Source organism: Dendroctonus ponderosae, unplaced genomic scaffold, assembly GCF_020466585.1.
Source record: "Dendroctonus ponderosae isolate FM_Combo_2020 unplaced genomic scaffold, Dpon_F_20191213v2 Dpon_F_20191213_2, whole genome shotgun sequence".
NCBI lineage: Eukaryota > Metazoa > Arthropoda > Insecta > Coleoptera > Curculionidae > Dendroctonus > Dendroctonus ponderosae.
Genome location: NW_026018165.1, coordinates 14,929,694 through 14,950,110, shown reverse-complemented (window position 1 = coordinate 14,950,110; position 20,417 = coordinate 14,929,694). Strand labels below are relative to the sequence as shown.

Sequence of the window (20,417 nt, the reverse complement as noted above, 5' to 3'; positions counted from 1 at the left end):
AGTATTAAACTAATGTTTCATTTGCTCTTTTGGCATACTAATGACTAACTGTGGCTTAATATTTGTAAAACCAGAAAAAAATTGTAAAGTATGACAACGCAGCGATCACATATGTCGTTTTTGACAACCGTTTTTTGATGTTTTTATTACAAGATTTTCAGGGCGATTTACGGTGTGGTGTATGGAAGTAAATAAATATCGAAAACTGAATACCGTAGTATTGAATTGATATACTTGAATTACTGAGTTAATTAAGCGGATTTAAATGTGTAGATATATTGGGATATACAGGCAGTTGACCGCATATCATGAGCATTCTTACTTGGTTATATTTTTGTGCTTTCATCGGTGTTGTTTTAAGTGATGAAACAAGTCAGGTAATTGTGAAGTCATTGCATGAAAAGTTCGAGTTTTATTTATTTCCTTGTATTGATTCTGAAGACAAATCATGGTCGCAATTATGAGTTAGCTGAGGAATTCGATACCAGGCCTCTAGTTGTGGCCACTTTAGATGGGACTCTGGCTGCTCTGGATAAACACACTGGGGTAGTCAAATGGAGAATTAAAGACCGTAAGTTTACACTTTATTTAAAAGTATTCCTTTATTTCCTAGAAACCTGTTCAAAGCTAAGTTTTGGAGCCAAACTCATTTCGATATTTTGATATCCCAGCAACTATTGCTTCAATTTATGTTTTGTACGTTATTATTTTGAATGACCCAATTACAATGCTTTTTACTTCCTACACAGTATATATTGTATCATGAAATATCATTGTGAAAATAGAAAGGTTCTAAAGTTAACAGTTAACAGCTTAAATACTACTGATATGCGAACTTTTGTTGTTGAATTCTTATTTTAGTCGCTATATGCGTTATTTTAACATAATACTGTGTGCATAGTATAAATTTAAAGTTCGCTGTATGTGAAGAATAACCCAAACTACATTTTTAAACAAGCATTTTAGATGGAGAATAGTACCAAAGCCAGAACCAAAAGTCTGTCTTAAGAAACTAGTACTTTTTTTCTAAAATCTGTCCCTTTTGATACTAATCTGACGGCGTTTTTTATGTTTTTTTAAACTGCTATCAGTTTTTCGGACTACCATTGGAAAATCGCGCTGAAATCAAGCAGTTAATTAATGTGTATTTTTTTGTTGCAGATCCCATAGTGCAAGTTCCTTTGAATACAGCGGATGCATTGATTCCCATATTTCTCCCCGATCCCAGAGATGGTTCCCTTTACTTAATGGGGGACAGTAGGCAGCCATTGAAAAAGCTCCCTTTTAACATTCCCCAATTAGTCCATTCTTCTCCATGTAGAAGTACAGACGGAATTTTATATACTGGTAAATAACCATTAAAAATGAATATGCATTTGGTGATACAGAGACAGTTTGTTGGGGTTTTGAGGATATTTTAAAAGAAATGTGTTTTACCGAGAATTAGGCTCTATTTGTTTAAAACTGATGAGTTTTTCGGGCTTTTAGGCTGTCATGAAAAATAATTTCTGCCTTACAAAGCAAGCCGGAAAAACTCTTCAATTTCAAATGCGTTTTACTTCAGCTTTATCTATAAATAAACCATTTTCCTTATGGAGAATCTATAATGCTTTTGCCAATAATTTCAAAGGGTTTTTGTTTTAATTAATTATTTATTCTCCTTCATAGTGGGTCAAGTAATATTGATTGCAGCTAATAGTTTCTTAATGACTGTCTTTATCCCACTTATCAATAAATAATTTTCTGAAAGTCCTTGATAGTATAAATATAATTTGATAAATAACCGTGTATTTGACCACATGGATTAAGATAGGAAGTCAAGAGATTAACTGGAAAAATAAATTTGTTTGTCATTTTACCAAAATCTGTATTTTGTGCATGATTATGAGTATGAAATGCTCTTTATTTACAAACAAGTGTACAAACGTTCGGCTACATATTTTAAATAGTTTCTGAAATATTGTGAAAATGCTACAAAGACCACAATGCATCAACCATCTATGTATTTAATTATGGGAGGATTTCTTAGATTATTTAACACGAAACGGTAATAGTGTTATTTTCTGTTCGTTGATGATTTTTTGTAATACATTCTTATATGCACAAAAGGTGCAGGCTTGAAAGATAAAAACGTTTTTATATTTTTATAAAAATTCTCACTAACTGAGTCCGTGCATTAGATATTTTATAAATAACTTTATTGGCCCCCCATATTATTGACGCCACGCAAGGTAAAGTGGAGGCAAGAAAGCAAAATTCAAAGTAGGTATTTACTATTTTTTATACTTATTTACCTATTTACTATAGTTTTTATTTAACTTGCTTGGGACTATGTTCTCTTAAATTAACTTAAATCTCTGTTTCTTTCCACTCAAACTCTGCAATACATTTGAAAAATAGACAATTTTATAGCAATATATGAAAGCCACAATGGAATGCTTTCCGTTGTGATTGTGTGTTGTCTTTTGTGTTAAAGATGTAAGAATATAGGCTGAATCTGAGTCTGAATATTCCTCTCTATCTAATCCTTTTGTTCGTCTAGGCAAAAAGAAAGATACATGGTATAAATTAGACCCTAAGACCGGAAACAAAGAGCAGATATTGGGTTGGGGCGATAACAGTCCAACCTGTCCAGTCGAAGTAAATAATTTCGTTTATATCGGACGCACACAGTATAACATAATGATGGTAGATACTAATACACATAACAAAAAGTGGAATATTACGTTTTATGATTATACTGCTGCTGATATGCGAGTAGATGAATTTAGCAACTACGGTATGAAAACAATTTCGTGGACTTGAATGGATTTGTGTATGAAACAATCTATTTATTTATAGACTTAGTACATTTTGCATCCAGCTCGACGGGAAAACTGTTAACTTTGGACAGAAGAACAGGGCATTTGTTATGGGAAACCGATCTTGGCAGTCCAGTTATTGCGATGTATTTACTTTCGCTGGACGGGTTGATAAAAGTCCCATTTTCAAGCCTTTCCAATCATACGATTCATTATTTGGCGTCTGAAATTGGCGAACATAATGGATTAGTGGATAATCCTAATCACCTGAAATTGTAGTAAGTACATATAAAAAATTTCTAGAATTCGGTCTAGTGACAAGCGGATAAATTTGCGATTAACAAATAAGCTGCAGGCGAAAACGAACTTGAATCGCAGATTCTAAAAATAATGTTGTATAGCAACCTAAGAACATTTTACCGTATTCTAGTCCCACCCTATACATCGGTGAACATCATCATGGCCTTTACGCAATTCCATCTCTTGTGGATCAGAACGTTGTTACTATAACTGCTTCAGATGAGGGTCCGTTATTTCTAGAAGGAGCATCTCCTGATCCCCCTAAGTTATATGGTCAGCTCCCTATACCGGGTCGCGACTATGAATTACCGGCCGATGCTAAGCAGGACGCCAATTCTTATAGTTTGGCCGGCTTTCAAACCTATCTGGTCATATACACTGGCCATTACAATGTGCCAAATTATTCAAAAGCGGAATTTCTGGGCCCTAATAAACCCACTGGCCAGGTAAGGTGATTTTCTTAAACAGTAAACTGTTATATTTGTGAATCCTTTGGTTTTTTCCAGATGAAATTGATCACTGATGCCAGTAAATCTTCAATTGGAACCCAAACTGAAGATTTGCGTAGAAACAGTGAGGCGAAATTGGTTTTGGATGATCCCATCATTGACCAGTGGTCGATAAAATGGTATAAATTTGCAAAATCCTGGATCAATCAACAGGAGAACAAGGGGCTGAAGCTTTCCCTTATAATAATGACTGGTATCGTGTTTTCTATGTTTTGGTATCTCCTAATGCAGGCAAGTTGGTTTAATTGTTTTTTTTTTTCGGAAATAACGGGCTTGCTTTGTTGTAGGTTCGGGAGGTTCAAAACATGTCACAGAATAGTTCAAGGGGAAGTCACCAAAACGCATTTGGTAGGCATGGGCAAATTACCGCGCTTCCTGAAGAGTTGCCTGGTGGGGTGGTGAAAGTAGGGAAGATCTCCTTCCACCCCGATCAGTTACTGGGGAAAGGATGCGAAGGAACCTTTGTATATAGGTAGTGACTTTACCAAAGGAAAAATTTCCAAAATGATTCAGTTTTGTTTAGAGGCGAGTTCGACAATAGGAGAGTAGCCGTTAAGCGCCTGCTGCCCGAATGCTTTACCTTCGCCGATCGGGAAGTGGCATTGTTAAGGGAAAGCGACGCGCATCCTAACGTTATTAGGTAACAGGAACAGTTCCCCATCTATTTTGCCCTATGATTGTATTTTTGTCATAGGTATTACTGTATGGAACAGGACCGCATGTTCCGATATATTGCCTTAGAATTATGCCAGGCTACTCTTACTGAATATATGCGCGGTAATTGCGATACCACTGCGATATCCCCAATGGAAATTTTATATCAGGCTACTTCTGGATTAGCGCATTTGCATTCCTTGGACATAGGTAAAGTACCAACACTTTTTTGGCTTGCTTCTGTAATGGTTAACAACATGTTTTAGTCCATCGGGATATTAAGCCCCATAACGTGCTCATTTCGGTGCCAAATAATAGAGGAGAGGTGAAAGTGATGATATCTGATTTCGGCTTATGCAAGAAGTTGCAGTTTGGAAGAGACTCATTTTCCCGGAGATCCGGCGTTACAGGGACAGACGGGTGGATTGCCCCTGAAATGCTAACCGGCACGGGGAGAACAGTAGGATTTACTCAAACTAATTACGTTTCACAAATACAGTGGTTGCTCTTCAGACCGCAGCGGTGGATTTGTTCTCCCTTGGATGTCTTTACTACTACGTGCTTTCAAAGGGAGGTCATCCCTTTGGCGATGTTCTTCGTCGTCAAGCCAATATTTTAATGGGCGAGTATGATCTTGACGAATTAGAAGGGCCAGATTGGCAGAAAGAGTTGCTAAAGCCCCTCTTAGAAGCCCTGCTGTCGTGTGAGCCCGAAGCTAGACCCTCATGTAATGCTGTTTTAAAGCACCCAGTATTTTGGAACAGCCACACCATATTAGCGTTCCTGCAGGTGTGTAGTAGAAGTGGAATTCAAATTTTCATTAAACTCAAGAATGTATTATTATTTATAGGATGTCAGCGATCGAGTGGACAAGTCCGAAGTTGATGATGAAGTTTTACTATCCGTTGAGGAAGATTGCAAATCCATAGTCATGCAAGATTGGCGGGTGTACATTCACAAAGAGGTAGCAAAGGACTTAAAGAAATACCGGTCGTATCGAGGGGAAAGAGTTAGAGATCTGCTGCGAGCACTCAGAAATAAAGTAAGTTGCTTTCAAATGGAACTTTGACAGAGTTTATTAATGCTTGGGTATTTTTTAGAAGCATCATTTTCGAGAGTTGACCAAAGAAGCCCAGGATTATTTGGGCGACATTCCTGAGGCTTTTACCAGTTATTGGACCAGCAGATTTCCTTTACTTTTAGTACATGTGTACATCGCCATGCAATGTGTGGCGCATGAAGTCACATTTCAAAGTTACTATGATAAATCCTACAGATATTCAGTTAACCAGTTTAAATGCCAAGTTTTAAACTACGTCCGTTCAAACCCTGTACAATTGCCCTTAGACGTCAACTTGGATCATTTTGAGACCAGCTCAAGCCCCAAAAAAACGCAAAGTCGAAATTCAAGCCAAAAATCAGTAGAGTTAAGTGATATTTCTATTAATTTTACGGATAACACTAATCTAGATAGTACTTATGTAGCACCGCCTAGGAGGAGTGTTTTGTTGAAATCCCGGTCCAGGAAAAAGAAGACAGTTGATGAGCCTTTAAACTGGAATATTTCAGAACAGTAAAATTTCGCTTTATTTTTCAGGTGGTTAGTATCATCCGATGGTTCCACAGTGTTTTTATTGGTCGGATCTTCCAGTGAGTACGTTTGAAGTCGCTTAAAATTGCAAAATTTTGACATTTTTATTTAATATTGCATTGGCGTGTTTATGCTCCGGTTACGGTAAATGTTTTATAATAAGATTTAATTGACTAAGTACGTCTAACAAAGTGCGGTTCTCTTTTATTATTGTAGATGTGACCAAACAACTGATCTCAATTTTTTTGGATATTTTTCATTAGCCGACATCGAACGCATCTATATAACATCTGCCTAATAAAAGCTTTGCCGGATTATCGGTTTATCGGTAGAAAAGAATATAAATTCATTTTTACATGAACAGTCTTGAAATGCTGTATTTTACATGACAATGATTTCAGCTTGGTTGAAGAGGCTTAGAAAATGTATTTTTCAAGCCTTATTTTTGACGAGTAAAACTACACGTTTTTTTTTTAAGTTACGGTGTCTGAAACGTATGAAATAGATTTCCAAATGCACATGACAAATTTTACCGATGTGAATCTTTAAGTGCCTTGATATTAGTGATTTTATTAGCGAGATCGGATAGTAATGTCGTTAGTTTTAAATTATTTACACGATTTAATCGCTACCATTTTCATCTGGTGAGCACATTTTCACGACCGGATTGATTAAAGTCAATTGGTTTTTTCAAAGATCTAGGGATGGAAATTTGGCTACCATCAGGATTGCTGATAAGAATAAATTTTTCATTGCATTGTCTGAAGTTGTTAGTTCTCCTGACCAATAAGGACCGGAAAGATGAAATCTACGGAATTTACCAAGGTTTAATGCATTTGAATGAAGATTGCGTTGGAAGAAACTGTTGCGCTAATTCTATTGCGACACTGGAAAATATGACTCAAATGTGCCTTTTCTGGTATTTGGCTGGCAACTTGACACGAAATATCAGTAAAAAAAATCATTTTGTTAGTTATAAAACGAAGAACGTTCGTTTACGTACATATTTTTGCATTACTTTCCGATAGTCTTGTTATCATTAACGAATATACGCGGGACTGTTTGTGTATTTAACACTTAGATTGATACTTCTTGGAAGGCAAAAAATATTTTTCTAATATGGTAGAAATTCGAAATGTTTGAGATTAAGAATGGAATAAGGAACGGTTAATGTTTTATCTAATTTTAAGAAAATAGTTTGAATGTGAATTTGCGCTATTTCGGTGGCAAAACTATGGGCATTCCTTGGAACCTATTAGGTTTTATAATTTTCAGATATATCGTGAATATATATTTATACAGTGTCTCAAATGAAGTGTGCACCTTGATGGGTTTTTTGATTGTTATCGTGGCAAAAGCCGGTGAAAAACTAGTGGGATTGAAATAGTGCAACCAGACAAACGCAGCAAATGCTGATGCATGGTTTTCTTGAAAGATGTACAGGGTGTATCATTAAAAAAGAGTTTTATAATTTCACCAGTTGGCTACTTTCGCCGACGTCCTAATAAAGAAACTAACCAAGTGCGCACTTCTATGAACCACCCTGTATTTCTTTTAGAGTTATGGTAACAATTTTAGGAATTTGACACTTACTGTGATACGTATTTCTGTTATAAGCACTATTCTTACTACATGGTGTTTAAAAAAAACATTTTTTTTATTTCTGAGATAGTCTTTATTCAACATTCGCCCACACATGTTGTTCGATCCAATCCAGAAATGCCGACACTCTGGTGTATATTCCAGGCACGCTCGCCCCACAACCGTCTCCATAAGAAACGATTCCCACTATGTCGTAACCACCAGCTCGACTTTCTAACTGAAGGGGCGAGCCGGAATCTCCCTAAATCAAGTGTATTATTTAATCCATTAGATGGTTAAATAATTAGCTCTTTACCTGACAAGCGTCCTGCCTTGTGGATAAATTCGAGCTATTTGAAATTGCACAAATTTGCGATTCTACGATAACTTTTTTGGTGAATCGTTGTCTCGCCAGCACAGTGTCGTTGCATGTATTTATTGGAACGGCTTGCAACTTGGCAACTTGTAATAGTTTAGATCGCGAGTTCGTATTGCTCGGGTCTGAAACATCCGAATTTTATAACTTAATGCATTCCCTCTAGTAATTTTATTATTTAACTTATAAATGAATAAAACTGTTTCCTTACTAACCAGTTAATCCCCATCCGGTTACGACCAATCCTAAGGGATCGTCGGGAGTTTGGTGCAGACATGCCGGATAAACGATTTTGGACATTTGAACGTCGTCGTGTAACTCGATTATTGCAATGTCGTTATGTTTTGAATTGTAGTTGTAATTTTCGTGAATAGTTATATTTTTTATATCTCTATCTTGGGCTGACTGGTTTGCGCTGCAAAAAATATTCAATATCAATATTGAGCTTCTTTGAAATCGAAGTTGGGAGGCTCATTTAGTTTAAGTAAAATTGTCTATTTTTATTAAATGTTACACGGCATTGTTTGTAAAAGGGCAAGCTATATAAAAACTCGCAATAAAATTTTATTGCCTAATAGATACTGGTTTTGCTAGTCTAAAGGTTTTATCTGATGGATTTTATTAATATTCGGTTCCATTTTTATTAATTGGTGCAATTGTCTACCTTATATCCACTACACCCACTCGAATTTTAACAGCATCATCAGTGCTACACCCTGGACAAATAAAGCAATGTGCTGCTGTTAAAAGGAATCGGGATGATATCAACGATGCCCCACATTTTGCAAAATCGATCTCGTCAAACCCCGTTTTGAATCCTATTGCTGCCTGTAACGTGCAAATAACGTGTTAAGATCACACACACATTCTCATTTCATTCACAATATCTACATGAAATGTTATGTGCATTTTTATGTTATTAAAATCTTCCTGTAGATCTACTACGCGTGTCTGTGATTGTGAAGTAATTTTTTTAATAGTGGTAAATCGTAGAAGTATCTTTATACTTACATACAAAAGCAATTTTCACTATAGAGATTTGTAAATTAAATCTATTTTGGGAATGATCAACCTTCAGATTCAGGTGCTTCGGATGTATTTATCCTTATTGATGCGGTTTGCAGAAACTCGATTTACTCATTTGCAATTCGACGCATATCATTATCTATTCAGAAGTATGAAGAAAGTTTTAGAAGGAAAATATCAAACTAAATCACATTAAAAAGGTGGGTACTTGATCTGTTATTGATAACGCGTAATTTTTTTACGGATAACCTGAAGAATCGCCACCAATTTTTTTTATAAGTAATTTACTTTTTTGTAGATAATATTTGTAGAAATAATGTGGCCATTTACATTCATTTATTAGTTCGGCATTAAATTCAAGATTTCAACTTTTATTTAAAAAATGCACTATACACTTTATAAAAGGTCAAACACATACCATGTGTGGAAACTCTCCAATTTGAGCATCTTCACCACCTAAGATGTTGTAGTTGAATTTGCGCCGTATGTTGTTATCTTTGTATATTTTCTCGCACACTAAAACATTGAAAAAATACCTAACAATTGACTACACATGAACTGGTGAACTTACTTTTTTCAGATATTCGCTTATTAACCGGTTTTTTCGTGGTATTAGGCGGGTTTTTGTCGTTCTTTACATCTATTCTGGCTTCCTCCGTCCAAATGATCGAAGAATCGAGGGTGGTTGCTTCTATTTGCGGGTGTCTGAATGTTAAATCTGGACAGCACACTACCTAAAGGGTGGAAAACATATTGAGGGATGGAACCGAAACGCTCCTTCAAGTAAAACTTGTTAATTTTAAGTCGCACCTCTTCTGTTCCAATGAAACTACACCGGAGGAGATCGTGGCGGAATTTTTCTCGTATTTGTTCCTTAGCCACCGCACAATCTCGAACTTTTTTGCAAATGCCCGGTAAACCCAGCTTTTGGCAACTATCCCCTTCTGCAATGTGAAATCCTTACTATTTACTGTTTTAATTAACATTTACGTTCTGCTGGCATTTTTTTTTAAATTTGTGGTCTTAATTGATTAACTTGAAAAAGCGTTTTGGATCTGAATTGTAAACAGAAGTTTTTAAATGTTTTGCATGTGTTGCACTCTTTTCTTGCGCAATTATTCCCGTCCTCAAATTTTTATATTTGTTTACTTGCTTGGATGTTTTTGTCAAGCACTTTAACTTCTTTGTTAAAATAATATAAATGGTTAAAATAGGGATCTGCAATGCCTGCCCGATTTGCTTCATTACGATTTTTAAATGTTTTAGCAAAAAAAATTTCTGACTTCTGTTGGTAAGCAGATCGATCCATTATTATGAAAAAAAGTGGATACTTTTCTTGCCCGTTTAGCGGCAGTTTTTCCATCAGGTCAGATTAATTTTGCAAAATTTTAGAGCTTTCAGATGTTTGCTGCCCACTACAGGGAATCAATTGATATTTTTTGTGTATTATTTACTGGATGTTCGGGTTAATGAATTATTGGTCACGTAATTTTGGATATATTTTGTTTCTACAAAGTATTTACTGATTTTAAGAAGTAGGAAATTTATTTGTTTTTAGGCTTACGAAAAGCGTGGTGGTTAATTTAAAATAAAATGTTTTATTTATTTAATTTTTAATTATTAAAAAAGCCCACTACCCCTGTTATTTCCAATTAATCTGCAACCGACAAGATAATTTTTTTATCAGTGGCATATAATTTTAATCTTGTTCTACACTCCGCGCACATATTTTTTTATATAAAAACGCTTCTGTATTTTTTTGCGCTACTATTGCCACATTCGGTAGCAAAGAGTGGTAGTTAATGGGAATCCTTGATGACTTTCGGAGAACTACTTAAATGTCCAATACAATTTTAATTGGTTTTCGATTATTCTGACGAATTTTTCTTCAATCCACTTCGACTAGCTTTCACTATGTAAAGAATTGTGTAGAATATTTGGATTCAGTTGTGATCAATGTATGAAGAAATGAATTGTGTTTTTACCATCTTTCGGCTCCTGGCAGATGCCGGACTGGATTGCGCACAGAAAATTAATCAAAGTGAGAGTTTTAACCACTGTAAACATCCCGCTAATTTGGCACATTTTTCAACCGGGTCCTTTTCCCGAAGGATGCACTTAAAGAGGAACTTAACAACACTTGTTCTCCGATTTATCTCAATAAACCCTCAATTTTGCGCTTCTCCATTATTTCGCACTGTACTCATTCTCGGTGTGGACACGTTACAACTATCTCGCGTTGCTATTATTAAAAACAATATTATTTATTTATAAATTGTTGATAAATCATACCAGTGTTGCTGTGTTCAGGGACTGATACAAACTGGTTACCATCTTTTGTTAATGAGCATTAAACAGTCATAACGTGACCTACTACAAATATCGACAGGCCGGAGAAATTCGTTTGAAATATTCAAAAGTAATGTTGTCGGCTATTCAATAAATGTTTAAGAAATCGTAGATTGCTTAATAGATTACGTAAAATGGCATTGAAGTTTAAAATTAATTAATTAATAAACACGGTGAATATCATAATTTATTCATGGTTTAAAGCAGTTTTAAAAGACGTTTCGCTTGCATTTGTGCCAGCCATTTGCAAGGCGGATGGTTGGGTGTCAAATTGGGATCTTCCAGGTTTTACTTCTTGTGTTTTGCTTAAATTAAGAAGCGTTTTTGAATGATTTTGCCGAGTATTTAAGAGGCAAAGTTATCAAAGCCTAGGGCCGGTTCCGGTTGGCAAAATCTTTTCGAGAAAGTTTTTAATGATTATTTTGTTAAATGTTTTAATCTATTTTAATGAAATTTGTAAGAATGGGTAAAATAATTATCAGACTTTTTTTCCGGCCCAGCGAGCAAGAAGCTGGTTTTTTTGCAAAAAATCTCTCATCTCATAATTTCTTGAGGCTCTCAACTTTGCACACAACGAGCTGGAAAAATTTTCTGAAATTCTGAAATTTTCAGGGTTATTATTCATTATAGTATATAAAAATATTTACATTCCTACAGCATTCCGATGTGGTGAGAAATATCAATAATCCACAATGGTTTAATAAAAAAAAATTKWCCAACTTTAATWCAAATTTCGCTCTAATTTTGCTGTACAATTTCTGTATTTTTGAGTAACTTTGMGCTTGCAATTGCTAGTKGTTCTATGGCCTGTTCGCACTATAAACGTTGGTAATTAAACTATAATTTACGTAAACCCATTATCCGTAGTTCCAAGATGTTCAAGCAATGTTGCTTTTGAAGATATCGTTCTGTTTTTCTTTTGAGACGGGGACTCCCCATTTTATTAGTGGTCGAGGTGTGCCCTGTACAAACGGCCGCAAAAAACTGCTGGTTTATGTAAAAGGGTCGGGTTTATTTGTGTTGTTAATTGACTATGCTCTTTTATCTACATAATTGCGTTCATGATATATAACTGATATAAATGAGAGCCCGTACAGGTCATTTTTAAAATTAGCAAACATGTGCCATGTAGTGGTGCGTATCTGTATAAGATTCCGGGAAACGACGTGGGAAAGTGTATTTTTTCGGAATTGGGATTTCCGTAAAAAATTAGAGGAAAAACCCTAGAAATCAGATAAATAAGAGGTTTTTGGGGCATTAAACAATTGAAATGTATTGCAAATTGTTCTACTTTGTGTTCTGAGAATTCTTAACTTAAAAAGCGCTGGAACTTTTTTGCTTTTTGAGCCATAGTAAAAATCCTGAGACTGAAACAGGGAGAATGAGATTCTAAAGAAGTGAAATATTGCGATTAGGAAATATTTATCTATTATTTAGGCAGTTTTGTGTGAAAATTGCCACTGTTTCTTAACTCAGGTTTCCCTCAGCCCCACATGAGCTGACATCAGCTTAGTCTAGACGATGGGAGTTTTCTATCAAAACTGCGAATATTTTCCTAAATGATTCTTCTTTCCTTGATAAATGTGTGACTTAATATTTTATCCAGTGATGTAAAAAACTCGCAAGGTCAATTTGTTCCTGAAATTTATGGAAACTGGCGGCATTATGTTTGAAACAATCATGTCTTTTTTTTTAAACAAATCCAGGTTCACTCAGAAATTCATCAATGAAAACATCGAAGCAACGAATGGATTAAATGATTTAAAAGCAGTGAAACGCTTGAAAAAAAATATGCAATGCGATTTTTTTTTAAATTGTAGGAAACGAGACGCTCTAGTCCGAATAGTACTTGAAATATGACCAAAAAAGTGGTATCATGTTTGAACCAATAGTCCAATTTTTCCAAAACCGCAAAGCAATAAAAATGATGTTGGAATTTCGGGTTAATGTGCCATTTAATTATCTATCCAGTCGTGTAGGAATGAACGCGCTGGTTCAAATTGTTCCAAAGGTGTGAGCAAAAAGGTGGCATCATGTTCAAAACTTTTCCGATGACTGTATCTTTGTTGACATTATTCTGATTAAAGAGTCTAAAGCAGAGTCTTAAATCGTATTGTTTTATCGACTTCAGCACGTCTCATGCTGAAGAATTATATTGATTTTTCAACTACTAATGAGAACGCCTTTTTCCCAAAGTTTCAAACTTTCTAAGCTCAAAGTCTTCTAAGACATCCGAACTCAGTTGCAGAGCGTCTGAAAATGTTATTTTCATTTAGATTTCATGAAAATTTGGCTGTTGAAACTGTTGCCAATTTTTTTAAAATGCCTCCAATATTTATGGATTTCTGGTCATTTTAATGATGGAAGCACCTTATACATAAATGTTTTCAAATCAGAGGCTAAAAATTGATTATTCCGACGGTAGAAGCACGTTGGTCGAAAAAGAAAACAAAGGCTGGTTCTAAACTGCTTAACTAAAATTATCAGTTCAACATTGTTGAAATGAGACATTTTTTCAGATTGCAGGTTTTTGGTCTCGGAGATTTTAAACTTTTTAAAATCCAATTTGATAAAAAGTTTTAGTTCGCTGGGACAGTTTTCCAGAAAAATGAGTTTTAACAAATTTCTGGACAATTACAGAGACAACAAAATGCATCTTTAAAGTTAATGATTTTGGACCATTTATGCCTTTGCCTGTAAAACAATAAGACGCAAAGGATACGACAAACAATAAACCGTCGCCCAATGTTTACAACTTTTAACTTCCTCACAGAAAGGTAATTATTTGTTGTTCTAATTCGCTGCTCTTTAAAATTTATCTAATGTTTAGTTCCATTTGTGACTGGTGTAATAAACTGGCTAAAAAATAGGATCCAAAGTCAAAAAAGCATCGAAACAATATTATCCTGTTCGCAAACATTTTCAAACGTTTATAAAAAGTGTGCGAAACTAAATATTTAGCGTTTCCAAACATAATTATGGAAAAAGTCGGAATACAACTACGAATGTTGAACATGAAGAGCGAGACTTAGAGGAGTTGAAAAAAGTTGCAATTATTAACACAGACAAAATCCTGTTTCCACTCACATACAAAATAAACAAATTGTTGTACAAAATAACTGTTGCTGTTGTAGTTGTGGTTGGTACAAAATTCTATACTTTTAGGGCAAACCTTTTACGAAGAAAAACGTTCTTTAAGGGCGTCCAGACTCTTAAATCTCTTTTTCGGTAATATTTATACTTTTTCTCCCCTTTAATCGCAGTATTTCAACCTCCCAGCAAGCGGGTTTTACAGTTAACATTGGGATGACTTTTCGAGACTCAAACCTCAGACTAAATGGAATCCGGTTTTTCTCGCGATATTTCAGATAAAAACCCTCATTTGACAACGTGGTGCCGCCTTCTCACTAAAACGTACAGAGCCGGAGTTTTTTCGTTAGTGTGTTATTCAATCCGCACAAGTTTGTGTCGGTAGCGGGCAGTTCTGGTGCGCGAATACGATCGCGCCAAACCAATTTAATTTTAATTTTCGTGTATGTTTTGACTGTATTTTAATTTTTGTTATGATATGAGAAAAAACTGCCTCAGCATGAATGCCAAAAGTGTCTTAATGGTGATTTGTTTACATGTTTTATTTATGAGAACCAAAGTATTTTGTTTCAACATCGAGGATCGGGATCCGAAAGTTAAAAAGGCCCCTGAAGGGCAGAAGAATGCATATTTTGGGTTTAGTGTTGCGCTTCATCAGACGATGGCGAATAGTGTTTCTACAGCCGATAATTGGTGAGTTTTTTCAAAGAAAAAGTTGCCAATTTTTATGTTTTTTTAGAGTTTTATTCAATTAAAACAATAGAGAAAAATGTCATTATCTTAAAGCGCGTTTCCGAAAAACCAAATGATTTATTGATGGAAATGGAGATTGAGTCTATTTCCAATAAAAACAATTTTCAAAATAAAGTATCTCATTTATATAACATTTTTTTAGAATTCGATTCCGTGACTGTAAGTCGATTTGCTCTATTTAGTCGAGAAACAAAAAAAACTAAATCAATTGTGACCACCGTGTACATTATTGTAATACGTTTTTGCATACTACAGGCACAGGATCAAAGCAAGCCGGTTTAATGGATTTTATCTTACTGAAAAATTAATCCGTTTGAAAATTTTGAAAAAGTTTTTTTATCTATTTCAAACTACTTATTGCGAAGTTGAATTGAATAAATTATCTGAAAAAAATGCAGTTCCATAATCGTTGTAGCGAATGTTGTATTTAAATATGTGGTAAAATCGAGCTAATTTATCTTCTGCGAAAAAACGAATTCTTCATGAATCTCGATTGCTTCAAGCCCTTCTACGTAATTCGGTTATAAACGATTGTTTCTCGCATCTACAACTAATATAGATGGTTGCATATTAATTTATGTAATTAATTTAACTAAGTAATACCTTTGTAAATTTTGTTTAATGAAATAAATCGAATAATAAAAATAATCCAATTTACGTTTCGACCATTTTTCATACAAAATTTAATTTGGCGAAAAAAATTATTTTGATTTTAATTTGTTATTTTTAAGTTTAAGTTAAGTTTATTACCAAAAAATCATCATTTTTTAACGTTTTTATATTAATTTTCAATTCCTTGATGAAATAATTCCCAAAATTAAATAAAAATTGCAACAGAAACTGGTGCGTTTTCTTCCTAACGTTTCGCAACTGCGAATGGCTTGCATCCTCAAACAAAACAACTAAGAATTTATGTCCACAATATTAATACAACTGTGTTAATAAAACACTTGAGGTGAGATGATATGAGCACAAAAATCAATAATAATAAATTGTCTTAAAAATTGTTTACATTCTTCTTGATCCTCTTCCAAGTATTTTATTATAACTAATAGTTTGATATAAATTAAATGAGGCTTAAATCAATTTAATAAACAACAAAACTTCTATATTTGCATATATTCATCATATTTATAAATGTTTCACAGAGAGTCGAAAATAAGGAACCGAAATGGATTTTTGAACATTTTTCAAATTTTCGTCGCTCACGAATGAATGAGAAATTCAATTGCTCTAAATATTCGATTCTTTTCCTAAGTGTTTTAAAAACTTGAGACTTATTTAGGTTTAGTTGTTTCTTGTAGAAAATGGCTTGCATTTTTAAAAATTTTGAGTTGATCACCGAGTTAGTTGTATTTCGAATTTTTCGAACATATTTTGCTTACAATTTCTTAATCTTGCAAGGTTTAAAATTATATTTAAGGAAGAATTACACCGACACCTGCTATCTTATCAGGAAGATAGTCAAAATTAAAATAAATAAAATACTCGGGTTGGTTTGCTTGTTCATGCTATAAAATTACTTTGTAGTCATTTTTGCACCGCTTCGTTAATCAGGTTTGGTTCTTAATTTTGAAATGTTCAATTGAGAATTCATCTTAAAAAGTTATATCCTGTTCGTTTTCCAAAGAACAAAAAATCACATTTGAAACACTTTTAAATTTTTTAGTTTAATCGAAGTGCATAAACTGAATTTTTATTTACTAATTTCACAAGATTGCAAATAATTGAATAAATTGCAAGGCACATAACACTGCTTCGGATTTATGGTTTTAATTAGCAATATAAAATATCCTTCGCCCGGTTCAACCAGTTTATTTTCTTGCATTTTCTCGTTCTGTTTTTATTCAGTTTATCTTTATTACATCTCGGCTCAGATGAGGCTGGGAAGCTCTCATTATCTTATTATAAATTGAAGGTAAGATTGCAAGGTGCTTATTAGTAAAATGGAAATGTTTGAATATACACACAAGTATTTGTACGTAATAATGAGAATTGAGATTTCCTGGAATTTCACTGACTTGCTTAAGTAAAGATGGTTTTATTCGCTTCATTACATATTTGCTTAGTTTGGTGTTTTAATTAACTGCAAATATTTTAACACAGCAACAAATGTTTAAATTTCCCACGGTTGCCATTAATAAAAGCGTTTGACAATGGGGCCAAATAAAAGGAAAAAATGTGGGATTAAACTGGGAAATTCCATATCGTCTGTATTTATTTTCACGGATTTTTGGTTTCACAATCATCAATTTGTTCTTCACTATGAAGCATGCTTTCTCAATACAATCTATTTGYCAATGACAATAAAACTGATCATTTCAGCTAATAAAAGCGCAATCTCTTGTACCTTTGAATGTAGCTTGCTCGAATTTGCATACAATTCAAATTACWGCAAAATACAATGCGGGCTTCAAAATATCCAAATGCTAATTTTATGATTAGCTGTTTCGATTTGAAGTTGCTGCTGTTGTCTGGTATTTATAGGATCTTACAATGGCATTAAATTAGGTAGATGACCATATAATCTGGGTAGTTGAATTTCTGTAAATTGTTCTTTTTTATTTCCTTTATATTTCTTATTATTTATTTCAAAGTATCAATCTAAAGCCCATTTTTCTTTTGTATTTGGGCATTGAAAGCGCGTAGCTGTAATTTCATGCTTTGTATGAAAGTTTCTGGTCTCAAAAACTCATGTTTTTAATGTTTCATRTTTTCAAYTATAGGATCACTCGAATTTTTTGCTCAATTTTCTACCACTAATAAGAATGTAAAGTGGAAAACACTGAAAAGCTGGGAAACTATGATCCATTTTAAAACGACGACTTTGTGATTTTTTTAAGTGTTGTTTCAGATACACGCTTTTGCTTTTTTAGGCATATAATTAATAACACCACAAGTTTTACAGTTTGCATGTAGGTACCTACCCACTATTAAATCTGAAATAAATTAATATAATAATAATAATAAAATTATTGTTTCCCTTTAAAATAGGTACTTTTAGTCCACTTGTTGATAGTGGCATTGAATATATAAATACCGGCCGAAAATAATCTTTAATATGGATCAGATCAACAGAAATTAGAGTTAAAAGCAGAAGCGTGATTAAACGCAAAGCTATTTTGAAAATTGAGTTCAATGGCTGCAATTTCTCCTATCGCGACTTTATGCCAGTCGGCAGTTAATTCTACTCAACCAATAAATGAACAAAAAACCCTACATAAGAACGACAAACCATAATTCTTAAATTAACGACTTTATCTTCGTGTTTCTTGTGCATGGGAGAGTGTTTGTGGCCAGTATTTTATCCTTATAGTGACACGACTATTAAAAGTCACCCAGGGATAGATTGATGATTTATACAGTGTTTTATTGCGTTTTTAGGTAAAAACAGCGCAAAATTAAAGTCCTCTGCTAGGTCAACACTCCCCATAAAACAATAGAGTTACTTAATACAAAACAGTCGTAAAAACCGCAGTGCCGAGCTCATTTCAGATCAACACATCATAATCCGAATGTTTAGACGAATAATAATCGTACACTTGGTATATATAATTAGCATGGCAAAATGCACAGAAAATTCTAAAAATATCTATAGATTGTGAACATTCTGCAATCGAGTAAAACACCAGGGCAAATTTAGATTGTTATTAATAGACCACTTATTTCTTTGCAAACCCTACGTTAAGTAGCCGGGCTGGGAACTACGGTTGAGTGAATAGATTTTTTTATTTGGCTTTTTGCCCCTGAAGCTGCTAAGTTCAAAAAGGTAGCATAATCAGAACATTCAGTGGCCGCTAAGACAAACTAGCGTATTTTCAGGTTGTTCTTTGTTTTAGTGAACTCAGAGATTTTTTTAATTAATTTTTCTTTGATCTTAACGAAAGTGGAGTTGGCATCGAATTTTTCACTTTAATCCAACGGTTTAATGAAACAATTTAATTTTCCATGGGTATTAAGTGGTAAATTATGGAAGTAAATTAACAGGCAGCTGAAGGATTTTGTTCCTTCAGCTTTAGTATGTTCCGCATGCCCTGAGGAATGATCATAAACTATCTCTACGTACATTTATTGTAGGAACTTAACTAGAAAATACCTTTTCAAAACGCCTCGATAATTAAAATGTTCCTTATAGAGGAAAGTAACGTTGAAACCTAATTATTCTGTTTGCAAGATGCTGAAATCTAACCAGTATGAGGTATTCTACAAACGGCATTCCACTACCGATGTATCTTGAATAATTATCATTACTGTATTTAAAATTGATTTAAAACGCATTGTCAGCGGTTACCAGGTGTTCATATTCATCTAGTAATTAAACTAGCCGGAATTCAACATGCATGTATTCACATGGGCGTTTCAGTACCAGATTTACCTGCTGTAGAAAGTACCATTTCAAAGAACTCGCTTTACAAGCTGAAAAACACAATACGGGAACGTGGGATGTTGGTAGACGCATAAAGAGACTAGGGGAGTGTTGGTTTACATGGTGTTAGATGAAAAGTTTTGAAGAATTCAGTGGGTTAAACAAGAGTTTTGCGCGAAATTGAACAGCCGTGTTTATTTATCTACTATAGTAAATCAAATAGACTTACTTTCGATGCGAAGCTGATTATAGAGCCGATAATAAGTCGSAAATATCTTTCAAAGCATAAATAGCTTACATAGTTTTTTTTTGATAATTGGTTGATATGTTTTATTACTTTCAGTTTATGCGATTARTTATTAAGCCGATCATTAGCTAATAAATATGTTGATATCGAAATATTGCTGGAAATGTGAGTTRACTATGGCAGAATTGAATAAAACGCGTAATAAACATATAAACTGCTCAACAAAATCACACCTKACTAATTTGGACCAATTTTGCCAAATTTTTTGTCTGTTTGAAGCCTTATTTAGTGCGATTTTTTTCGGTTAGCGCGTGGTTTTGCAAAAAAATTAGTGCGTCAGTTTCTASGGGGKGGGCAAGTGAAACAATGCAAAATTGGTGAAAGTTTCGCGTGTTCTCAGTGGGACAAAAATAGGATTTTTTGWCACAAGCATCTCGAWAAGCGTTTTTTTATTTTTTCAAATTTAGGGTTTATTTTGAAGCCAAAACTTGACAGCAGACTTGTGAAGATAATAATTMAATATAYCGGGTTGCATGAATGAACRAAACATTTCAAAGAAAACTTCCCTTAGTTGAAAATCTTCCAGAATCACAAATTTCGGGGGCAATTCTGCACATTTGGGTAGTTTTTTGTGCAACCKTGTATACCGAATTTTCATACTAAATCGTCTGTGAAACTCGGACCATGACCAGAAAAGTTATCGCTGCGAAGCCATAAAGTTGAGAGACCACCCTGTAGATAGAACAGATGGCCGAAAAATAACAAAAAAGTTTT

General features: G+C 34.2%; 3 protein-coding genes across 4 annotated transcripts in view; 2 read left to right on the top strand and 1 right to left on the bottom strand.

The window, feature by feature from the left end:
* Positions 1-115: 115 nt before the first annotated feature.
* Positions 116-6,612, top strand: LOC109544543 (serine/threonine-protein kinase/endoribonuclease IRE1). Its single transcript, XM_019914803.2, has 14 exons — positions 116-377; positions 442-571; positions 1,162-1,347; positions 2,543-2,779; positions 2,842-3,079; positions 3,232-3,547; positions 3,608-3,841; positions 3,898-4,082; positions 4,134-4,250; positions 4,305-4,474; positions 4,531-4,724; positions 4,778-5,053; positions 5,115-5,306; positions 5,365-6,612. Exons 1-14 carry the CDS (start codon positions 309-311, stop codon positions 5,839-5,841), a joined length of 3,021 nt encoding a protein of 1,006 aa, XP_019770362.2. The 5' UTR covers positions 116-308; the 3' UTR covers positions 5,842-6,612.
* Positions 6,613-7,506: 894 nt separating this feature from the next.
* On the bottom strand, positions 7,507-11,177 carry LOC109544544 (serine protease persephone). The gene is made up of 8 exons (XM_019914804.2): positions 10,824-11,177; positions 9,649-9,782; positions 9,410-9,572; positions 9,257-9,354; positions 8,477-8,640; positions 8,028-8,227; positions 7,753-7,937; positions 7,507-7,698 (listed from the first exon to the last, which is right to left on the bottom strand). The coding sequence occupies exons 1-8, from the start codon at positions 10,921-10,923 to the stop codon at positions 7,531-7,533; spliced, it is 1,212 nt and encodes a 403-aa protein (XP_019770363.2). The 5' UTR covers positions 10,924-11,177; the 3' UTR covers positions 7,507-7,530.
* Positions 11,178-14,577: 3,400 nt separating this feature from the next.
* Positions 14,578-20,417, top strand: part of LOC125503539 (integrin alpha-PS1-like) — a 72,469-nt gene continuing 66,629 nt past the window's right edge. The window contains exon 1 of one of the 2 annotated variants that reach the window (XM_048664110.1): positions 14,578-14,970. In XM_048664110.1, the coding sequence (XP_048520067.1) occupies positions 14,756-14,970 (215 nt within the window). In that variant the 5' untranslated portion in view covers positions 14,578-14,755. The remainder of the gene's footprint in view (positions 14,971-20,417) is intronic. The other variant, XM_048664111.1, reaches the window with a different exon arrangement.

What these genes read in the sequence shown, in the direction of transcription:
- LOC109544544 (XM_019914804.2), bottom strand. Translation starts at nt 10,923, where the DNA reads ATGTGCCAAATTAGCGGGATGTTTACAGTGGTTAAAACTCTCACTTTG. An exon ending in TAAGCGAATATCTGAAAAAA is followed by an intron (nt 9,355 to 9,409) that starts GTAAGTTCACCA and finishes TCAATGTTTTAG; the next exon opens with TGTGCGAGAAAATATACAAA. An exon ending in TTGGAGAGTTTCCACACATG is followed by an intron (nt 8,641 to 9,256) that starts GTATGTGTTTGA and finishes TGCACGTTACAG; the next exon opens with GCAGCAATAGGATTCAAAAC.
- LOC109544543 (XM_019914803.2), top strand. Translation starts at nt 309, where the DNA reads ATGAGCATTCTTACTTGGTTATATTTTTGTGCTTTCATCGGTGTTGTT. An exon ending in AGACGGAATTTTATATACTG is followed by an intron (nt 1,348 to 2,542) that starts GTAAATAACCAT and finishes TTGTTCGTCTAG; the next exon opens with GCAAAAAGAAAGATACATGG. An exon ending in AGATGAATTTAGCAACTACG is followed by an intron (nt 2,780 to 2,841) that starts GTATGAAAACAA and finishes ATTTATTTATAG; the next exon opens with ACTTAGTACATTTTGCATCC.